The sequence below is a fragment of the Crinia signifera genome, chromosome 9, assembly GCF_055691185.1.
Source record: "Crinia signifera chromosome 9, ASM5569118v1, whole genome shotgun sequence".
NCBI classification, from domain to species: Eukaryota; Metazoa; Chordata; class Amphibia; order Anura; family Myobatrachidae; genus Crinia; species Crinia signifera.
In genome coordinates, this window is record NC_139225.1 from 110,977,057 (window position 1) to 110,998,458 (window position 21,402).

General features: G+C 41.7%; 1 protein-coding gene across 1 annotated transcript in view; it reads right to left on the reverse strand.

Annotated features, from left to right (window-relative positions):
- Positions 1-21,402, reverse strand: part of SLC9A6 (solute carrier family 9 member A6) — a 54,068-nt gene that overhangs the window by 19,888 nt on the left and 12,778 nt on the right. Inside the window, exons 2-9 of the mRNA XM_083159512.1 lie at positions 15,412-15,611; positions 11,699-11,776; positions 11,181-11,257; positions 10,296-10,408; positions 9,550-9,655; positions 4,350-4,491; positions 3,633-3,738; positions 1,827-1,915 (exon numbers count right to left, since the gene is read on the reverse strand). Of these exons, the coding sequence (XP_083015638.1) occupies positions 1,827-1,915; positions 3,633-3,738; positions 4,350-4,491; positions 9,550-9,655; positions 10,296-10,408; positions 11,181-11,257; positions 11,699-11,776; positions 15,412-15,611 (911 nt within the window). The remainder of the gene's footprint in view (positions 1-1,826; positions 1,916-3,632; positions 3,739-4,349; positions 4,492-9,549; positions 9,656-10,295; positions 10,409-11,180; positions 11,258-11,698; positions 11,777-15,411; positions 15,612-21,402) is intronic.

A 21,402-nucleotide genomic window follows, 5' to 3' on the forward strand; every position in this document is an offset into this window, starting at 1 on the left:
TCATGTAGTGTTCTAGATTGGTTACTAGCATTGCTCAGTGTGCTGAGGGAAAAAATGTCTTGTTTTACTTACCCAGTAATTAACCCCTCCCTCATGCACCTGGGAAATGCTACTGAACTAATTGAGCATCTATCACTATCTGTATATATCTAGCAATAATGTTGTACATATACATCAAACACATGAAATAAACACAAATATATTTTATTTGTGCATAAATCAAGGTTTCAAAACATGGAACAAAGTTTCTGTACAATCTCAGCCACTGAATTTAAATGCCAAGCAATCATGATGGTTTTTGGGGTGCCGCACCCTGCACCTAGATATAGCGCTAGGGACCCCCAATATACAGAGAAGCCTTGACGCGGCTTGGGGGCATAGCATACACCTGCGCAGGTATATGTAACCAATATCTCTGAATTCTATTATCATGTAGTGTTCTAGATTGGTTACTAGCATTGCTCAGTGTGCTGAGGGAAAATGTCTTGTTTTACTTACCCAGTAATTAACCCCTCCCTCATGCACCTGGGAAATGCTACTGAACTAATTGAGCATCTATCACTATCTGTATGTATGTTGTTAGAGGCAGAAGGGAGCCCATATTAGGAGGAGATGTGGGTCCTGATATGCCACATGGAGTAGTCAGGGGTTGCTCCAAGGTAGGTAGCTCTTAGTTTGGATATATCAAGTAAGGAGCCATTATCATGTGGCTCCTTGATGGTTAATCATAGACCCAATTTAGGGTAACGGTGGTGTGGGGTGCGGTGCTCCCGGACTGGATGGGCTGGGTGCCTTTAGTGCGGCATGCTCTTACATTCTATTAACACTTTTCCCTCACTAACACTATCTCTATCCTATTTTAATTACATGTAGTGTTCTAGATTGGTTACTAGCATTGCTCAGTGTGTTTTACTTACCCAGTAATTAACCCCTCCCTCATGCACCTGGGAAATGCTACTGAACTAATTGAGCATCTATCACTATCTGTATATATCTAGCAATAATGTTGTACATATACATCAAACACATGAAATAAACACAAATATATTTTATTTGTGCATAAATCAAGGTTTCAAAACATGGAACAAAGTTTCTGTACAATCTCAGCCACTGAATTTAAATGCCAAGCAATCATTGTCTTGCACATATATAGTGCCAGTTACATATCATGTCCCCAGTAGTGCCAGTTACATATCATGTCCTCAGTAGTGTCAGTTACATATCATGTCCTCAGTAGTGCCAGTTACATATCATGTCCTCAGTAGTGCCAGTTACATATCATGTCCTCAGTAGTGCCAGTTACCTGGAGGTCGGACCTGCATGCAGCTACAAACATTTTTTGAAAAAGAAATCTGTCTAATAACAGATAAATGCCCCTGACACCATATGCCACACACTGCAATGCCCTTGACACCATATGCCACACACCGCAATGCCCCTGGCACCATATGCCACACACACTGCAATGCCCCAGGCACCATATGCCACACACACTGCAATGCCCCAGGCACCATATGCCTCACACCGCAATGCCCCTGGCACCATATGCCACACACACTGCAATGCCCCTGGCATTGCGTGGTTTATTTTGTCTCAAGTAGCTCATGCCCATTTAAGGTTGGAGACCACTGAGCTAGTGTGTACCCGGCGACTATTTCTGGCATGATTTTCTAATATTAATACACTTCATTGTGGTAATGTAATCCTGAATTGTGGTATTAATGTTCTGCGCATTAAATATGGGACTATAAACTAAAGTATGCACGTCAGCCTCGGGTTGTAATGATAAGTAATAGTAGAAATAATAATGAAACATTATGACATACCTGTTTTGTTCGGATTTGCGATTCTGTGGACAGATTGTTATAGGTGTAGTGCGCCTGGGTAATTCCACAAAACAAGACTGCAACCACACCTGCAAACAAAGACACACTTCACTTACTGCTCGCTCCTCGTGTTACGCTGCTAAGCACTAAAGGCCCATACACACTGAAAGCAGCTCACTTTTTGCGTCTGAGCTGCTTTTAGTGTGTATGGCCGGGCAATGAGCACTGATGCGCGCTCCGGTGTTATCGCTGGCCGTCGTCTTGTCTGATAGGATGAGTGAACATCTTTCCATAGACTCCGGCTATGGGAAGTAGTTCACCCCTGTGAACATCGCTCAGTGTGTATGCATTGAGCATTTTTCCGGCCAGTGATGTGATAATCATCGCTGGCCATACGCGAAATTGCCCAGTGTGTATGGACCTTAATTAAGGGGGAGCTTCATACAGGACCTGGACACAAATAAATACATTGTATAAATGAGAGTTTACTGACTTGGTTATGGTATTTTAGATCTACAATGTCTAGGTCTACAGTCATATGGTCAATCACTAATGGTCGCCATGGAAAAGGTCGACATGAGAGTTTTATGTGTTTTTGGGTGTCTAGGTCGACATAGACACCATCTAAGTGTACCGCGTCCCCTCGCATGGCTCGACATGCTTTGCACTCGGCACACTATTCTCCCTCCACGCCGTAGTGGATGGGAGGGTATAAAATACCGCCTGTCGGCACATGTCGGCTCAAAATTTTGTAAAAAAATAATTGTGTGTCGACCTTTGGAACCTGTTGACCAATAGGGGTTGAACTTATGACAGTCAATCTAGAGTCAATCTGTTTAAAGTAGGTTATATATAAACCAGATTTGTATTATTGTTGAGGACGAGATGTATCAGGCAGCTCCTCTGATATGAGCAGCCATTTGCGATCCCCGCCACTGCCTGGACTTCCTCGTTTCTAACGTGGAAGTCCCAAAGACGCTGGCGGCAGCGGGGCATGCTGGGAGTAATTTGTGTCGGATCGCTCACACAGTAGCACTGCGAAGAGAAGCCCATAGGTTTCTATGTGGTTACGCCAGCTAGAGCTGCAGTAACCCCCTGCAGTGGAGGCCCGCCAGGAGGGGATTTTGTGAATTTTTTTTTTTTACCCTTAGTGACATATAAACAAGACAGCAGCCAGCTACAGAATCTAATCTAGTAATTAAGATATTAATGTCAGCGGGTGTTAAATGTCAGAAATGTGTCTGTTGCAGCAAATACAGTATATATGGAATCTGTCACTGTTTAGATGCTGCAAATAGTTCAAGTAGGGGTGAAAAAAGAAGTCAACATGCAAGGGAACGTAGCCAATGATCAGCCAGCTGCTGAGCTCATATCAGATGAGATAACTAATTACTACACTTGACCCAAGACTGCTTATAACCTATACACGCTGGATGCCCATTTACACCTCAGTGCCCCGCTACATACAGCTAATGTTCCAGACGTTCTCCCTGGGACCTGTCACGCTGTCAATGACACTCTTTTTGGACAGATAAAAGACCTTATAAAAGACAAGATGTGCATATGGATAGAAAGAAGAAAATGCAGCTATGATGTTGTGCTGATAGTGATGAGCAGCGCAATACAAAAATATCTGGAACACTCAAATAAAAAGTAAAACATGACCCCTTATTTCTCTCAAAGGAAATCTGAACACTCCATGCATATTATACCACACATGTAACACAACATCCATCTTAACCAGCACTGGGTCAACCTCTGCTCAGGGTCACATGACAGTGAAGCATGCAAAGGTACTGAACATACCAGTGTAGCCACAAGCTTCAGCAAGAAGGAATGTGCTCCAGGACATCAAGAAGAACAGGCCGGTCTCAAGGAGCTGGAACTCCCGCAACTTGGTAAACTTAGTGACGTGGGAGATCGTTAAGGAAAATTACAGATGATTTTAGGACAAAAGCAGGTACTCTTTACCTAGAAGGGCGCCCACGATTTTCATCATAGGCATCGCAGGTAAAAAATCGCGCCGGTCGCATCGCATGCGATAAAAAAATCGCATGCGATGCGACCGACGCGATTACCGCGTTTTTACATAGGGAACAATGTTAAATGGGTCAATTGACCCGATTTAACATAGGGAACAATGTTAAATGGCCCACAGACCCCAAATACCCACCCTGGGCCCCCCCAATTGTTAACGCCACCCCACGATCAACGTGAACCCGAAGCGTGGCGAGCGCAGCGAGCCAGCGATGCGACCGACGCGATTTACATTTTTAAACGCATTTCTATGTAAAATCGCGGGCATCGCATCGGTCACATCGCATGCCATTATAATGGCATGCAATGTACATGCGATGCCCGCGATGGGCGCCCCTCTAGGTAAAGAGTACCCAAAAGCACTATGCACTATACATACCGACATGTATTAGAGAGGAAGAAAGATCTAGACTTTCTGTGGCCCATTACTATGTATCTCATGTTACTGAGAGGATTGGCATTGCAGAAACGCACAGGTAAGGATATTAATGCAGTGACTACTCCAGTAGCAGCTCCCATAGCAAATGATCCACTGAAAATGCCCAGAAACATTCCCACAGACTTCAACATGGCGGTGATGTCGAACGTGTGACTGTTGTCTCCAGCCGGCTGATAGGCAACAATGGACCTGGAAGAAAGATATCATGATTTCAGTAGAATCACAATTCAACTTAGAAAAATATTTCTGTGGCACAGGACAGTAATGCATAGCGTTAAAGCTCTCACTTAGGGGGTGACTGATTCACTTGGTCCCATGCGTGACAGTGCGAAAGCATCAGGGACCATGGGCCTTATTCTAGTTCACTCTTTCTGACAAAATCCTTCTTAGATGGACAAAACCATGTGCACTGCAGGGGGGCAGATGCAAAATGTGCAGAGAGAATTAGATTTGGGTGAGTTATTTTGTTTCTGTGCAGGGTAAATACTGACTGCTTTATTTTTACACTGCAATATAGTTCTCACTTTGAAGTTAAACCCCACCCTAATCTAATTCTCTCTGCACAGGTTACATCTGCCCCCCTGCAGTGCACATGGTTTTGTCTATCAAAGAAGGATTTTGTCAGAAAGAGTGAACTAGAATAAGGCCCCAAGTGAATCAGAGACTTGCATAGTCGCTGTGGTGCTCGCACAAGGGGTGTGAGATGGAGGAGGGCAGGCGTTTCCAGGGCGTACCCACAAAAATGGTGGATGCGCCCAGGAAAACACTGGGCATCGCCATGTGAACGCAGTCAGGCACCTGCCTTACCGGGGGCTGGTGTCACAGTACTTCCGTCCACTGCCCCGTTCTCGGACCCGGACACCACATGTCTAGGTCATTCCAGACTGACTTAGATTTGTGAGCAGGGGAAAAATCATTTGATGGACTGTACTACACATTCTATTTCTACTTTCGATTCCGATGGCCCACACTGGGATCAAATCAGGATCGGGTGCTGCAGACCACGGTGCGATTTGCACTTACTTGCTATCGGTTTTAACTATAAAGTCAAAATCGATAGTGCAAATCGCACTGTGTACACACTATAACATTTATGTGAGACGCACATCCCTAACAGCATTATTGGATGGTTTTGTGGACACTGCAACCACCCTTACCATATCACATATGAACAACAGAAAAGTAGACTTCATATAGGCAGCAGAGTTTGTTAAGCTACTGCCAATGCATTAACGAGGATTCACCCAATACAAAACATGTGGATAATCTACATATATAAAATCCCTCCGGGACCATGGGACTAGGAACTTGACATTTGGACAGTAGCTTTTTTTGTGATGTAGGCACAAAATTACACCCCTAAAAGGAGTGAAATGTGCTCTTTACACATATACATACATACATACATACATACATATACATATATATATATATATATATATATATATATATATATATATATATATATATATATATATGTATTATTTTCTTCCCTTCCCAACAGTTGATTGGACCTATTGGGGGAAATTTACTAAAGGAAATTTGTAAAAAAAATAGGTGTATTTGTATCCAGAAATACACTTATTTTTGACATTTACTATCCCAAAAATACGGCAATTCGTATTCGTATTGATAGCAGATCAATACGAATACGAATTGCCGTATTTTCGGGATAGTAAATGTCAAAAATAAGTGTATTTCTGGATACAAATACACCTATATTTTACAAATTTCCTTTAGTAAATTTCCCCCATTATCCCGGGGCAATATACCTGTGGCTGAAGCAAAAGGGGTAACATACAATTATTCATTCTTCAGTAGGTGCATATATTTTTAGCAGCATGTTAATCAAAGTTTAAAAACAAACATTTGTTTAACAATTTGTTTACCGACAATCTGTAAAAAAAAATTTGGCCATTTTAAATTGGATGATTGTCCACTTGAATCCATCCGAACCACGCTGCAAGTAAAGGCCAGGAAGAAGCGGCCTTCATTCTAAGAATTCCTCTAATCCCATCAGACAACCACTTCCAGTTCAAAAGGCTGCAATTCCCTGTAAACATCTGCTACGCCATGACCATTACCAAAGCTCAGGGGCAGAGAAGTGACTGCTTCTCCAATGGCCAGTTGTACAGATGGAGCCCCAGTTACTAGCATTAGATATGCCGATCACCAGAACAGGGACGTGCAACCGTCTCACACGCTCGCGTGTCCATTGCCGCGACTGGTGAGCGCAAGCTGGATCCGGTCATTCTCCAGCCTGGAGGAAAGACTAAAAATTTAGTTTACAAGGAATTCCTAAAAAATTAAAGTTACCCCCCCCCCCCCCCCCATGGAAACACTTGAAATTCCAAAGCGAAGCACGAGTAATCCGCTTGTATTCACATAAATAAAAGAGCTTTCATACTGGCTGGTTTGTCTAGAAATCAGCACCTCCATAACAGTGGTGTGGTCATGTCATAATCATGTACACATGGTGGTAGCAACACTTTATAGGGCCGAAACTAAATGTCAGAATGCAGCCAATCGATTTACTAGGAATCAATTACAGAGCTTTGCATTTCATGCCCAATATTATTAAGGCACAGATGTACTGTGGACTTATAGCCATATTCTTATACATATGGCTTTAGGACAAAACAAAATGGCTGCTTCCACTATGTGTAAGCAGTCAAACTAATTCAGTTTATGCACAATAGCCGATATGATCACGACTGACTTCACATGAAACGCGTCAGCAGTGGCAACGGAACAGAGCCTGGAGGACAGAAAAAAAGGACTGTACACCAATTACTCATCTGTAAGAGACCAGACAGCGTGGCAGTTCTTAAGCTTGAAAATCAATTGTTTTAGCCTCAAAAGTCTATTGCGGGGATGGGGAACCTTTGGCCCTCCAGCTGTTGTTGAACTACACATCCCAGCATGCCCTGCAACATTTGTAGCATGGCCACATAGCATCCCTGGTCTATTGGATAAACATTTGTTTTGCATTCTTAGGTAACAACCGTGTAAGTTAAGATTTACACCACTTTAAATAAATGGAGATCTTTTACCTCGCTGGAAGGACAGTATTTGCCCTAAACCGGGAGCTGCAACAAAACATGGGAGTAAATGTATTCCCACTGAATGCCACACTATAATTTACTTATTTGGTTTGCAGAGTGCATTGATGAGCAAGACGGCCACTGCATTAGTTAGCCAGTTATCATATGGGCTCAAGGATTACTAATACGGAATAGAGATTCCCCTTTTCAGTATTCAGTGTCGAAATGGCATGGGCGAAAACGGCCACAAATTCACCCGTAAGTACACATAAGTAATAACTAAATCCATTTAAAATATCCCACCTGATTAGGTAACTTAAGAGTAAATTTACTAAAATGAGAGTTCTACTGAAGATGGGATGTTGCTATGGGCAACCAATCAGATTCTATCTATTGTCTTCTAGAAGGTGCTGAATAAATAAAAAGTAGGTTCTGATTGCTATGGTGAACATTCCATCTTCAAAAGAACTCCCGTCTTAGTAAATTTCTCTCAGAGTTAAGGCCCATGTCCACTAGTGCGAGGTATCGCATGTGACCCGCCAGCTCACCCTCCAGCTGCCGGGCAACAGGTTCACATACGATATATTGTACGCCGTCCATTCTCATACAATGTATTATATGCGATCCCATTTATGCCTACGGCCTGTGATATTCATGGCAGCCATGGCGATCTGCGACACTGATCGGAGGTGCACGGAGTTGGAGGAAAATGCATGCGATATGGCCACTTTTCATCCGATACCTCATTCCAGGAGCTCGAATCTCTTACCCTTATCCTTTACACTGAATGGTAATATGAATTTACCACAGTTACATTTGTGATGCCGTTTTAATTCAGATTTTTTCAATAAATGAATTTTAATTTAAAAATAATCCTTTAAGAGATCAATTCAGCCCCGATTTAAAAAGTAAAGAATCAAAGCGCTGGGACAAAGGAGTAGAATAGATTAAAGGAGTAAGTAAGAGGTAAATAAGAAAATAAAAGAGACAAGTATGCAATACCAAATAAAAAAATAAAAACGGCTTCAATGTTTAAGCTCTTTTTTGACCTTGTGGCAAAGTCTTTTTTGCTAGTGTTTAAAAAAGACTTTACCACAAGGTCAAAAAAGAGCTTAAACATTGAAGCCGTTTTTATTTTTTTATTTGGTATTGCATACTTGTCTCTTTTATTTTCTTATTTACCTCTTACTTACTCCTTTAATCTATTCTACTCCTTTGTCCCAGCGCTTTGATTCTTGACTTTTTAATATGCCATTTACTCTATCAGGGCTGCTACCCCCTCAAAAATAATACCTGGCGCAAAACAGCAATTTATACTTTTAGGGGATAAGGGAAAGGGATGGTGACCGGTGCACAAGTGGTTGAAGGTGTTCGATTAGAAAGAAATGTATGGATCCACAATAGCAGGTAGAATTAAAGGGAGAAGTAAGCTCCCTAATTTAGAATAATTTATCTAGTGGAGGTGCACCCTGGAGAGTAAAATAGGTTACTGAAGGGGAAGGAGAAAAGACTCTCTCTTTGTAGGGGCACTCTTTGATGATTTAAAGTTTAAATGTTAATGTAGAAATATCACATAGATGGAGGATGGGTGAACCGCACAAATCACTCACCGCTACGTTGCCCAAACGGCATCGGACTATAAATACTAGACAACAGTGTTGACAGGAGAGCAGAGTTGGAGCTCCCTAAGGCGGGGCTCAGGACCAAGAGGGAGCCCCGCCTTAGGGAGCTCCAACTCTGCTCTCCTGTCAACACTGTTGTCTAGTATTTATAGTCCGATGCCGTTTGGGCAACGTAGCGGTGAGTGATTTGTGCGGTTCACCCATCCTCCATCTATGTGATATTTCTACATTAACATTTAAACTTTAAATCATCAAAGAGTGCCCCTACAAAGAGAGAGTCTTTTCTCCTTCCCCTTCAGCAAAACAGCAATTCTCTGTTAACCCTCAGCGCCAATTTACTATAACAGGAGAATTTCCCATTGTGTTTGTGATTTAGCACGGATCTCGTATTCATCTGACAAGATTTGTGTTAGAAAGTGTAAACCGGTTCTCCCCTGTGTGCATTTTATGTGCTGAAATATTCATGAGAATGCAGCTTATTTATTAGAAGTGCTGACATCAATAAGTGCACCAAGTCTGATTGATTAAAATGTGACACATCAATGAAGCTTCAATAGAGTTGAGAGAATATGGAGACTTACGAGGACAGCACAATGGCGACTGCATCATTGAGGACACTTTCACCAAAGAGCAGGGCGTACAGCTCCACATCTACTTGCAGTTCATTAAATATGGCTAGGACAGTCACTAAAAACACAAAGGAAGTTTGAGATGTATCTTAGCATTTCAGTTTGAGGGAAATAATAGAACAATACTGGATAATACAGCTTTAAGTAGGGATTCATGATAATTATTCTATTACAATATAAGCAAATTGACAACATCCACTCAGGTTAAATGAGCATAAACTAAGCACGCCAGCAGCATTATTAGGATACAACATTAGCACAGACAGAGCTGAAGTTTAAGATCTAACTGTAACAAGCCACAAACTACCTAGAACAAATGTCAACATAATAATCTTTCAAACACAAATACTTAAGATCACCAGGAGCTCTGTCCAGTTATTTACAGATAAGTCTCCCAATGGGTATTGCATCCACAGCTATGTCAGTATGTGTTAGGAGAAACAGCAAATGATGGGGTGCATGTATCAATGTGGGGTCACTGGGAAGGTTTAGGCTATGTATATTCACCACTTCCCCTCTTACCCTGTTGGGATTCTGCTCAGTGTTCTTCTAACATACTGCATACTGAATCCCACTGATGTACATTATGGACAATGATATTCACAAAATTTACATTTTATTAAAACAGAGCTTCCATAATATCAGGGCAATTAAATCGTCATAAGAATTTCTATATAAATAGCACATGTTGGAGTTACCTGGGTCAGTGGCAGATATAATGGCTCCATAGAATAAGCAGTCTGTAAAGTAAAAATCCCCATCAAGTGTTCCAGTGATATTCATTAGCTTTACACACCCATACAGGAGAGCCCTGGGGGGACATGAGAGGAGAGAGGGCAACTTCACTTAGCTTCTTACTGTGCACAAACTCTGGTGATGAGGGATGAGAATGCACAATCGCCTCAGAATATGTTGGCACTATAAATTAAGATTAGAGATAGCTCCCTGACCATTCCCAGTGTTTCCTGCTTCCCAGCACAACAGCTATAAACCACCTTCATGCTCTGCTATGGGTTTTCACTAATTGCTGCCACCACCACTGCAAACACTGCGGTATAGTGGCCCGACAGTCGGGATTCCGACGGTCAGTATACCGACATCGGAATCCCAACTGCTGGTACTCCGACAGGGGGGCGAGTGTATCAAAGCCCCTTGTGGGCTCACCACACTGCAGGCTCAGTGGACCCCCATAAGAGAGACAAGCTCCTGTAAGTTTGGATCCCGACTGTCAGGCATTTAACATTTGGAATTGCGATGTCGTTATACTAGCACCACTTCTACAGACCCCCAATGATACTTTGGGGCAGATGTTTTAAGCCTTAACAAGAGATAAATGCAAGTGTGATAAGGAGAGATAAATGTCCAGCCAATCACCTGCTAACTGCCATGTTACAGGCTGTGTTTAAAAAAGAGTCAGTAAGGAGCTGATTGGCTGGACGTTTATCTCTCCTTTATCACATTTGCATTTATCTTTGTTAATACTTATCCAACGGCCAGAATGAATAGCTAAACACTGGCCCTAGGCATAATTCTGCCTCTGGAGGACTTCACACATGAGGCTAGAAAGGTAGTGAGATACCTACCCGATCACAAAACAGGAAATCGCAGTTCCTAGGAAAGCATAGGCGAGAATTGAGCCCAAATTTCGGAAGAAGTGCCTCTATGAAACAAAGCAAGAAGGTTATATAAGGTTTTAATTGGGAATTTCACATCATAAAACTACAAAAAACAAGGAAATTCCTTTTAACTTTATGTTTATGCCGAATACAATGGAATTGGTAGAATTGACGTATTTTGACATCGTAGTCAAGCAAACGGACTCCACTTTAAATGCAAACATCAGAACTAGAGCAAGCCAGAAAGAAAGTGGAAAAGCAAACAAACACGGAGCAGAATTTGACAGCAGTAACACAGAGAACACACTTCCAAAAAAAAAGATTTAAACAGAAAGCATATATAAGTCCATGAACTCCCAGTTGCAGAGTGCTCAGGTTGCATGATAAATATCAATACAGATCTACAAACCATAGTGCAATGTGCACTTATAAGCCTGATTTAATGAGAACTGAAAATATAATGAGTCAGTTTGTATAGCACTTACTCTTTTTAAGCTGTATCCTGCATAAAATATAATTGGTGGAAGAAGAATGTTGAAGAAAACCTCTGGGTCAAAAGTAACCTGTAAATAAACCAAAACAACACATTTAGGCAAATAGTAACAGATATCTATTATTTTTCCCACACACATATATGTGTGTTTGTGTGTGTGTGTGTGTGTGTGTGTGTGTGTGTGTGTGTGTATTTTTCATCTGAGCAGATGCTCAACAGCCTCATGATATAATAGATGCCACTGCTATTGTTTTGACCCAGTCCCAGAGAAAGCTGGATTTACTGATGCTCATTAGAAGTGACACCATATTGTAGCACTGGCAGAACAAAGAAACTGCACCCATGCACAGTGTACTGGGTTACCAGTCGGGGATTCGTTCAGTATTGCTGGCCACACATCAGACCAACTTTCCTCAAACCATCCAACTAGTTGGTTGGTTGGACTGAAAATCTGGTACTGTATGGGGGCAAATGGCAATAAGCAATTTGCTCACAAACTCAGGAGAATGGACAAAAACATTCAGTGAAATTGTTTAAATCAAATAGGTCCAACTACAGTACATTGTCTGAGTGACAGTTGTTGTCCATTTTCCGATTTGCTCCAATCCAGTACCAGATTTTTATTCCATTGGTTAGAGGAAAGCTGGTCTTATGTGTGGCCAGCATATGAAAGGAACAGCGTGTGTGGCATTTTCAGTCCCAGACTAACACAATAGCAATGAACTATTTAAAGGTGGGATAGAAGATGCTATCTCTCTTTGGAACTACCAGAGGCTTTTTGCAAAGCTGCCTTCACCCATGCAGTGCTTTGTAGAAAAAGTCCCAGGCACTGGCAGCAGTAATAATAATGAAGGTGAAGTGATAAGCATCGCTGAACAAGCACAGGTACATAGTTTTGTTCGCCGAGATGACCTCCCACACTGCACTAATATATGTGTGAAGTTGCCTACCTGGCTTTGCTACATAATGTTTAAATGGAAAAAATAAATAAATTGGCAAGTCTATATATAACATTTTGTGTTATCAGAAAAGTTTCTAGATTTTTCCATTTACCCCAAAAGTCTGCTCTAATGTGTATATACCTGAGAGGCTCCTCACCTACATCCTTACTCCCAATAACCACTCATTATATGCCATGAAGACCAGCTTATTTAAGAATGTGTTGGTGGAGAGAAAGAGTGACATGTGGGGAGTCAAATGGGGTGATGCAAAGTTTCCCAAACTTGATCCGCAAGACACACTAACAGTCCAGGTTTTCAGACTATCAATGCTAGTGTATAGATGGTAGAATTAAACTGACGGAGGTACTAATTAAGTCACCTGTGCACAAGCATGGAGCCTTGAAACCTGGACTGTTCTACCGCTTTCAGACCGCAAATGCAGGGTCGCACTGGGACTTTAAAATGGTTCAGTCCCAATGCGACCCTGCATGTGCGGTCTGTTCAGATTGCCCCTGCGAACCGGTAATATTGCCGGAACACTGACGTCATTTGGGGACGCGGTGGAGCATTGGCGCATCTTCCGGGGCGGGGGGAGGATGCAGCACTTAGGGCTGGCGCTGCTCCAAGCACTGCCTTCTCCGTAGTGTGAATGGGAAACGGGTCCCGTTTAACCTGTCCACACTGCTCAGCAACGAACCAGTAAGAACTCTGCTTTTTACCTGGTTCAGATTGCCGTATTGCTACCGGTTAGCTGTAACCGGTAACCCCTTTCACATTGCACTAATTACTGGGTCGAACCGGCAAGAAACCGGCTTGTACCCAGTAATTAGCTGCGATGTGAAAGGGGTATTAGGGTGCCTTGAGAACAGAGTTTGGGATCCAGAGAGTTAAAGGGATTATGAATATATACCATACCATGGCATACTTAATGCATAGTTACCTGCACAGACTTTAATTACTGTAACAAGCATAATATATACATGTTTTTATGTTTACATTAGTCTGATATACATTTGACGTATTTATTTTGTTAGTGTACTATTTTGTTTTAATTGTAAATCACTTTAAACCCAGTGGTAGAATATAACCATACTAGGTGCCAGCCTGTCAATATGACGGAACATCATAACAGTAAAGTGGGCTCCCGGACAGATCAACGCTTGCATTGCTCTGCCAGAAGTTATCTAGTGGCCTCCAGTGTCGCAACACACTTGAATTCCCCCTGTAGAGGTGAGTAGCATCTTCTGCCTTTTATTATTGACAATGATGGATAAAAATTTTTTTAATAATGAGAACTCCTCTGGCTACACTCCTATTACTAATTCACTGACTCACATTACTAACTTGTGCCTCAGAATAGCTAAATTAGCAGTAATGAAACACACAGAGTAATAAAACAGGATTAGCAGGCCATATTATCATGTGATTCTGTAAGGACACTTATATAACAGCATGTTTTGGTGATCCTAGAGCAATTCCAAGATCCCAAGCACAGAACACTGCACAGGACCTCACTTTGTTGGTATTTCATTGCATTAAAATACAAAGTTGTAAAGATTTGACTGATAGATCTTTTTCCATTTAAAACTACATGCCACATTAGGTTTTATTAGTGATCTGTGAAATAACTATGCAGCTATACAGAACATTACAGCTTTTTTATGCCCTTTGCGAGCATAGTGCAAAAGTATAGCACGAGGGCCGGACTGCAGTCTGCACATAGGCGCCACATACGGCCCAGTGTTTCTTTACACTCATGTCTGAGATGACACACAGATAATAAGCTAGAAATGTCATTAAGCAAAGATAAACTACATACACAAACATACCAGATTTTCTTTAAATTACAGTTCACTCAATTGACTGTATCTTTACAGCTTTGTTTTCTAAAGTTATGCAATACAAGAGATGCAAGTGATTTTAAAAGGCACTTCTGGGCAAGATTTCTCTGGTTGCAGCCAGTTCATCGGTAATAATAATAAGAAATGATTCTGGTTACATAGCGTACATGAGCATGTTTAACCCTCTAACGCAGGAATGTCCAAACTGTGGCCCTCCAGCTGTTGTGAAACTAGTAGTAGTAGTTTGTTTATTTATAAGGTGCCACAAAGTGTCCGCAGTGCCGTACATAGCAAACATAAAAACAAATTACAAGGAATGTACAGGGTGCGATGATAAAATACAGCATAAATAGAGGTATAGCTGGTAAAACTAAAATCAGCATCAATTCTGAAGTAGGTGTCGAAATGGTCGAGGACACAGGGCAGGAGCGCTGGTGAGGTAAAGAGGTAGGGTGAGTACGTGAGGAAGGAGGCTCCTACTCATAAGAGTTAACAGACTAAAAGGAGGTGGGTGGACGAACGAAAAACAATAGAATAAGTAGGAACGGATGGAGGGGTAGGTCCTTACACATCTACACAAAACTACACATCGCAGCATGCCTTGCTTTAGTTTTAGCATTCCCTAATCACAAAACTGTGGCAAGGCATGATGGGACTTGTAGTTTTACATGCCTGCTCTAAAGGCCAACATTGCTGTGTGAGATCCTCAAAATATCCATTAAAAATGTGAGCGCCGCTCACAGCGACTGGTCTATTTTTTGGGTGCAATATTGAACTAAACTTCAATGAATTGACTTGGCTGTATCTGTATTTATTTATACTAAGCAAAGAGTCGCTGTGAGCAACGCTGGCATTAAAGGATATTTTGAGGATCGCTCACAGCAACGTTGGCACTCAAAGGGTTCATTAACTAAAAGTCTCACCTTTCTGAGCATTTCATTGTCCTGAACATTGTTGAGTTCTGGAGAACTGATTTCGCCCTTCAGAGTGTACTCAAAGAACTTGCCGCTGACGTTCACTAGCAGTGTGGTCGGACTAATCTGTTGCTCGCAGCTTATAGTGACATTGTTGACATCACTGGGTATATGAACACCGTATCGCAGTACCACACCAGCAATTAACCCTGGAAAACAAGAGGTTATTTTTATAAATACATTTCTTAAGTGATAAGTACCAGGCACAGAATCAGATAAACCAAGCAGTGTTATTTATAACCAGCATGTACGCCAGTCTCTGGTACAGGGGACTTGTTACCTACACCAGTTATTGTAGTCATTCCCCATCTGTTATCTTTATTCTATGTGCTGTTAGAACACAAACATGCAAGGCATAGATACCGAATCCTATGGTAGAGCATGCAAGTGTATGCTCCAACTCTAGGAGTTGAGGCTTATTAAAACCATTCTAATAAGCCTCAATTCCTCTCCCTTCTGAATGGAATCTACAGACTTCTGGTTGACCCAGTAAGAGAGAGATCATTGGCAGAGCGGGTTACCCCCCGCATTGCCATCTAACATAGGTTTTACATTAATAGCTGCTGGACCAGCAATAAACTATTAACAGGGACAGTGATACCAATGGGCATTAGCCAATATTTTGAATGGCAGAACAAATTCCCCGACATTGAGCAGCAGATGGTGACATAGAGAAGAAGCCACCTAGAACGAGACTATGACAATCCCATGGATAAAGTGCCAACGTTGATGTGTCTTTGTATGCAGCGGCTGTGCTAAAATATGCAAAAGCCACAGAAGGCATCTTGTGTTAGGAAATGCCCACTGCAGACATTGTAATGCACTCAAAGATGCCGCATCAGATCCTCTACGTGACCACTGGACATCGGACGATAACACAGGATATCTGCCTGTGCAGTGAAACGGTGACCGTGGATGAAGCCAATGGCTTCAAAATTCCTCTATTTTCTGGAACCATCCAGCTCCACACCGCCTTACTGATGCAGACTGTCACTCACCTGACTTCTACAGCTGCACTGCGACCGACACTGCAGGACCTGATCTGCACATGTGCTCAGAGTGTTGCATAAATATTGGATTTACCTAAAGTTCTGGATCACTCTAACTTAAGTTAATGAAGGGACTTAAAACTAAAACACAGCAAAAAAAGTTCCAGCTTATAGCGTTAGAACCTGAAAATGAAAATTTCCCCAAAAGACCCGTCTGTGGCCCTATTAATACTATACAATGTTTGATGACATACTTACTAAGACATTGCGCAAAGGCTATAGAGTAACCCATGTATAGCTAGAATAATAACAGAATATTTACTACAGTGCACTATTGTCACATGACTATTGTTCAAATGCTTAATGCTATCAGTACACATTGGTATGTGATCAAGAGGGTCTCCTCAAGTCACATCATATGGGCTGGATTCAATTAGCTATGAATAATAACCACAAGCTAATTGATATGCCTGGACTATTCAATGATAGCCAACAGGCTGCAGTTAATACAGATTTATATTTGACCCTGAAGAGGATTGAACAGAAGTCTGTGTTGAATGACCTGATCACCGGAGCGGCTGCAAACCTCTTAACCTGGATACACACTAGAGGATATTGTGAAATACATTGTTAATAAAGCGCACACCCACTAATCGTTAACGATGACTGATGTCTTCTGAACATGCAGGTCAACTGGCTTTATAGCCACACGACCTGCCTGTTCAGAGGACCCCGGTGACTTCACTAAATTAAGTGGATTGGTATGGTCCAAAGCTGTATAAAGGTGTGTACACACGGTGCAATATGGTAGCTGAGCAATTTTGGCTTAATATCTCTCAGCAATATATTGCTCAATGTATCGCTTTCATCAGTGACCAGCAATTTTGGCTAAAAATTACAAGCTATTCTGTCTCATTCGGTTTCTACCTCATTTTGACTAGAAATCACTGGTCGCTGGTGCACAGGTGTAGTCAGGTGCTGCACGGTGCATTGTGCACTAGCGACCAGCAATTTTTAGCCATAATCACAGGAGCAACCATTAAGGGCTGGTTGCAAAGAGGATTTATCTCCCACAAAAAAAACACTGGCAATATGGTCACACAGTGACCATTTAGCCAGCGATAATGGCTTAAATCGCCCTGTGTGTAAAGGGCTTAAGATTCATTTGTAAAATTTTCCAGCCAACAAATTCAATGCTGAATTGTTCTGATCATTAAAAGAAAAATGTACATACTTCTGTGAGTAATCTGTATACAATCTTTATGTTAGAAAACACATGTAATAAGTCATATTTCTCAGAAATTCAGAAATTTGAAAAGGATTAAAATAAAAAAAACTTTCTAGCACCACTGTACAGTAAGAGAAAAAAAACACATATGTATAGATTGTTTGTTCGTAATCAAAGGCAGGATAACATGATCAAACTGAAGTTCCGAGACCAAATTCCATATATATATATATACACATTGCCATCTAAAACAAAATAAAATCCTGTTTTATACACTTTTATGACATATGCCATTATTTCGGCAAACAGAAAAAACGGACTGTTTGTCTGCATCTACATATAAGCCATATTCTGTAATACACACACACGTAGTCAGGTGAAACCTATGACATGTATGTTGAATGGAAAAAATAGAGTAGTATGTGTGTCTAGGTTCATACTGGTTGATGGAGATACAAGGAAAAGTCAACTTCTGCCCAGAGGACAGTTACACTACTTGACAATTTACAAAAAGTGGTTGCAAAACGGGTTCACCGGTAACAAAGCTATATTCTCTCTTAGACGGCTGATGACAGAAGGACAGCGATCACTATCTGAGCTTGAAACAACATGAGAACATAAAATTATATATACACAAGAATCTAATTAGAAATTCTGTCCTGACCATTTTAAGTCCTTCCCATGAAAATAATTTAAGGCTGCATAAACACAACCACTTACTAGAGAATTACAGCTCGGACAGATTTGCTGGTTTGAAAGCATTTGCACATCATATACGTGTGACCTGAATACACTTTCAGTCCTATACATGTACACAGCAGATCACAGAGTCACAGTGCACCTTGCTTCTTCACTTTGTGTACTGTAGGCAGGCACGGGTGCTTGAACATTCACTGTGGTGGAGTAATAATCAAAAAATGTAAGTACAATACTATACATTGTGAAATTTTACTTTATTAGAAGAAACTCTGTGAAGCCCCTTACACAGGGGGCAACCCGTCCTGTGTGCTGAACGACATGCTTAAGCAAGAGTAATTGTCTTGCGTGAAGTGACAACATTGACAACTCATTGGGGTTAAGGTAAGTGCTCAATAAGAGCCCAATCCATTAAACCAAAACCGTAATAACAAATAAAACACTTGAAATCCAAACCCACATTAATACAATATATACAAATACAAAACCCTGCACATATAGACGGATGAAGCAAAAATGGATAAACTGAAAGGAGCGAGACTCAACTAAGCCAATCACAAGTGGTCTCCCATTGTTACTGCCATGTGACTGTCTGCAGGTGAAGGTTGTGTTGGGAACTACCTGCTCCTATGAGTCATACCTAAGGGGGAGATGTATTAAGCCAATGTGAGCCGATATGTTTGACAGTCGAAAATATCAGCACACACATATTCAATGCAGCCGTAAAAACAAGTAAGTGGCAGGATAATATTCACTCTGCACCCTGCACCTAATACCCATCAGTGAGAACATATTTTAATTTTGAAAAACAACATTTTAGACATGATGTAGCACTATAGCTACAAGGTTAATTAAGGCTTGTGGTTTGGCTTAATTAACCTTGTGGTTAACTGCCAACTGCAAGGGTCTCAGATAGGCTTCTATGGGGATTTTTCCCCATAGAAGCATATGAGCTCCACTTGAGTGGAGAGAGCTACCACATGGCGCTCCCTTGGCTCATGGGTCTCCAAATGACAGATGTCACATGGAGGCCCGCCAGTCCGGTAGAAGAATATGTTTACATGGATTCTCATCAGTGGGCATGGTTCAGGACTTTGCATTTTGTATGTTTTTAACCCCTGGATGCCTACATGAAATACGTAAGACTCCCTCCCGTCCTCTTCGCTCCATCGCTGACCACCGACTGACCTCTCACCTAATCACCTCCTCCCACTCCCGTGTCCAAGATTTCTCTCGTGCTGCCCCCCTGCACTGGAACAACCTCCCGCCACCCATCAGGCTTTCTGATTCCCTTAGCTCCTTCAAGTGCTCCCTCAAAACCCACTTTTTTCGACTAGCCTATCCCTCTTTCTAACCTCTTTTGATCCTCCTATACTGCCTCCGTTCCTACTTATGCTATTGTTTTTGTTCGTCCACCCACCTCCTTTTAGTTTGTTAACTGTTATGAGTAGGGCCCTCCTTCCTCACGTACTCATCCTACCTCTTTAGCTCACCAGTGCTCCTTCTTCCCTTCCTCTACTTCATCTTCAGTGTCCTCGACAATTTCGACACCTACTTCTGAACCGATGCTGATTTTAGTTCTACCAGCTATACCCCTATTTATGCTGTATTTTATCAACACACCCTGTACGTAACCTTGTAATTTTTTTTTTGTTTGCTATGTACGGCGCTGCGGACACTTTGTGGCACCTTATAAATAAACCTGCTGCTGCTGCTGCTGCTACTGCTACTACTACACAATATTAATTCTTACTTTTACATCTAATGTTAAGTACTCAGCAATCACCTCCCAAGGAAGCCAGGCACAGCACTGGGCTTCACATCTGCCCCGAGTGCCCTAGAGGGTGGGAGGGCATTATTGGGGGTACCCACTCCTCTAGGGACCATAGCCTGTACTGACTACTTGAGGGGGTCAATGCCATGACTGCAGGGACCACTATAAAGGACTCCCCTGGCTGTGGTGGTAATTTCTCCTGTATTTTTGGAGTCCGCACCGGTCTATAACCCTTTCTTTACCTAAAATAGTACTATTAGAATAGAATTGCTTTTGACTGGAGAAGCATGCTTATGGATCTGACAGACCCATAAGCATGCTTCTTCAGTCAAAAGCAATTCTATTCTATTTGAAAAGTGCATTTTGAGCTGAAGTCACGGCGGTTTGCAGAAACAAATGGAAATTTCTGTGTTGCAGTGGTGCCTATGGAGAGTTCTGCCGAGTCTGGCCAATGGCCTAATGATTCAAACATTTGTGTTCTGCCATGATTTTCTTTAGTTTTGTGAAAAGTCTGTTGGGTTTTGTGTTTAGTACAGTGATTCCCAAACTTTTTTGAATCACGGCACCCTAGAGCATCAAAATATTTTCAAGGCACCCCTAGGCCAAATGCTTCTTATTGAGAAATTCAGAAAAAGAATATTAAATTAAGTGCATTGTGTTTATATGTCCCATTTATCTAGTGAGGGTCAGGATTTGCTCCTGTTTGTCCACATATATTATGATTGGCAGCCACTAGCACTGATTTTGCCTGGCACATTGACCATAAATGATATGAATTGATCTTGGTCCACCAACCCAAGGCACCCTTTCAAGTGTCCTGAGGCACCCCAGGGTGCCTAGGCACACAGTTTGGGAACCACTGGTTTAGTAAATTACCTATATGCAGTCTTTAGAAAAACGGCAATATCAAATGAACACGAATGACTGTAAATTTACCACCTGGACGGAACAAGAATGAAGGGGATTTATCGTCAGTTGTCTAGATTACTTGAATTTGCTGCATCATGCGAGTTATATTTCCCATCATGTGATGTTAATAATCATGTGCCAAGTGCGGGGGCTTTCATGAGTTTTCCCAACATTTTGAGCCACATTTAGTCACAACTGACAAAATATATTCAGTCCATTGCAACAAACAGAAAATATGTATTTCACTGTATATATGAAGAGAAAGAAAAGGTTGTGACTGTCCATGATGGCAAGATCTGATTGGTCCTTCAGTCACCCTTCCTCCTCAATGCCACACAGCTCTG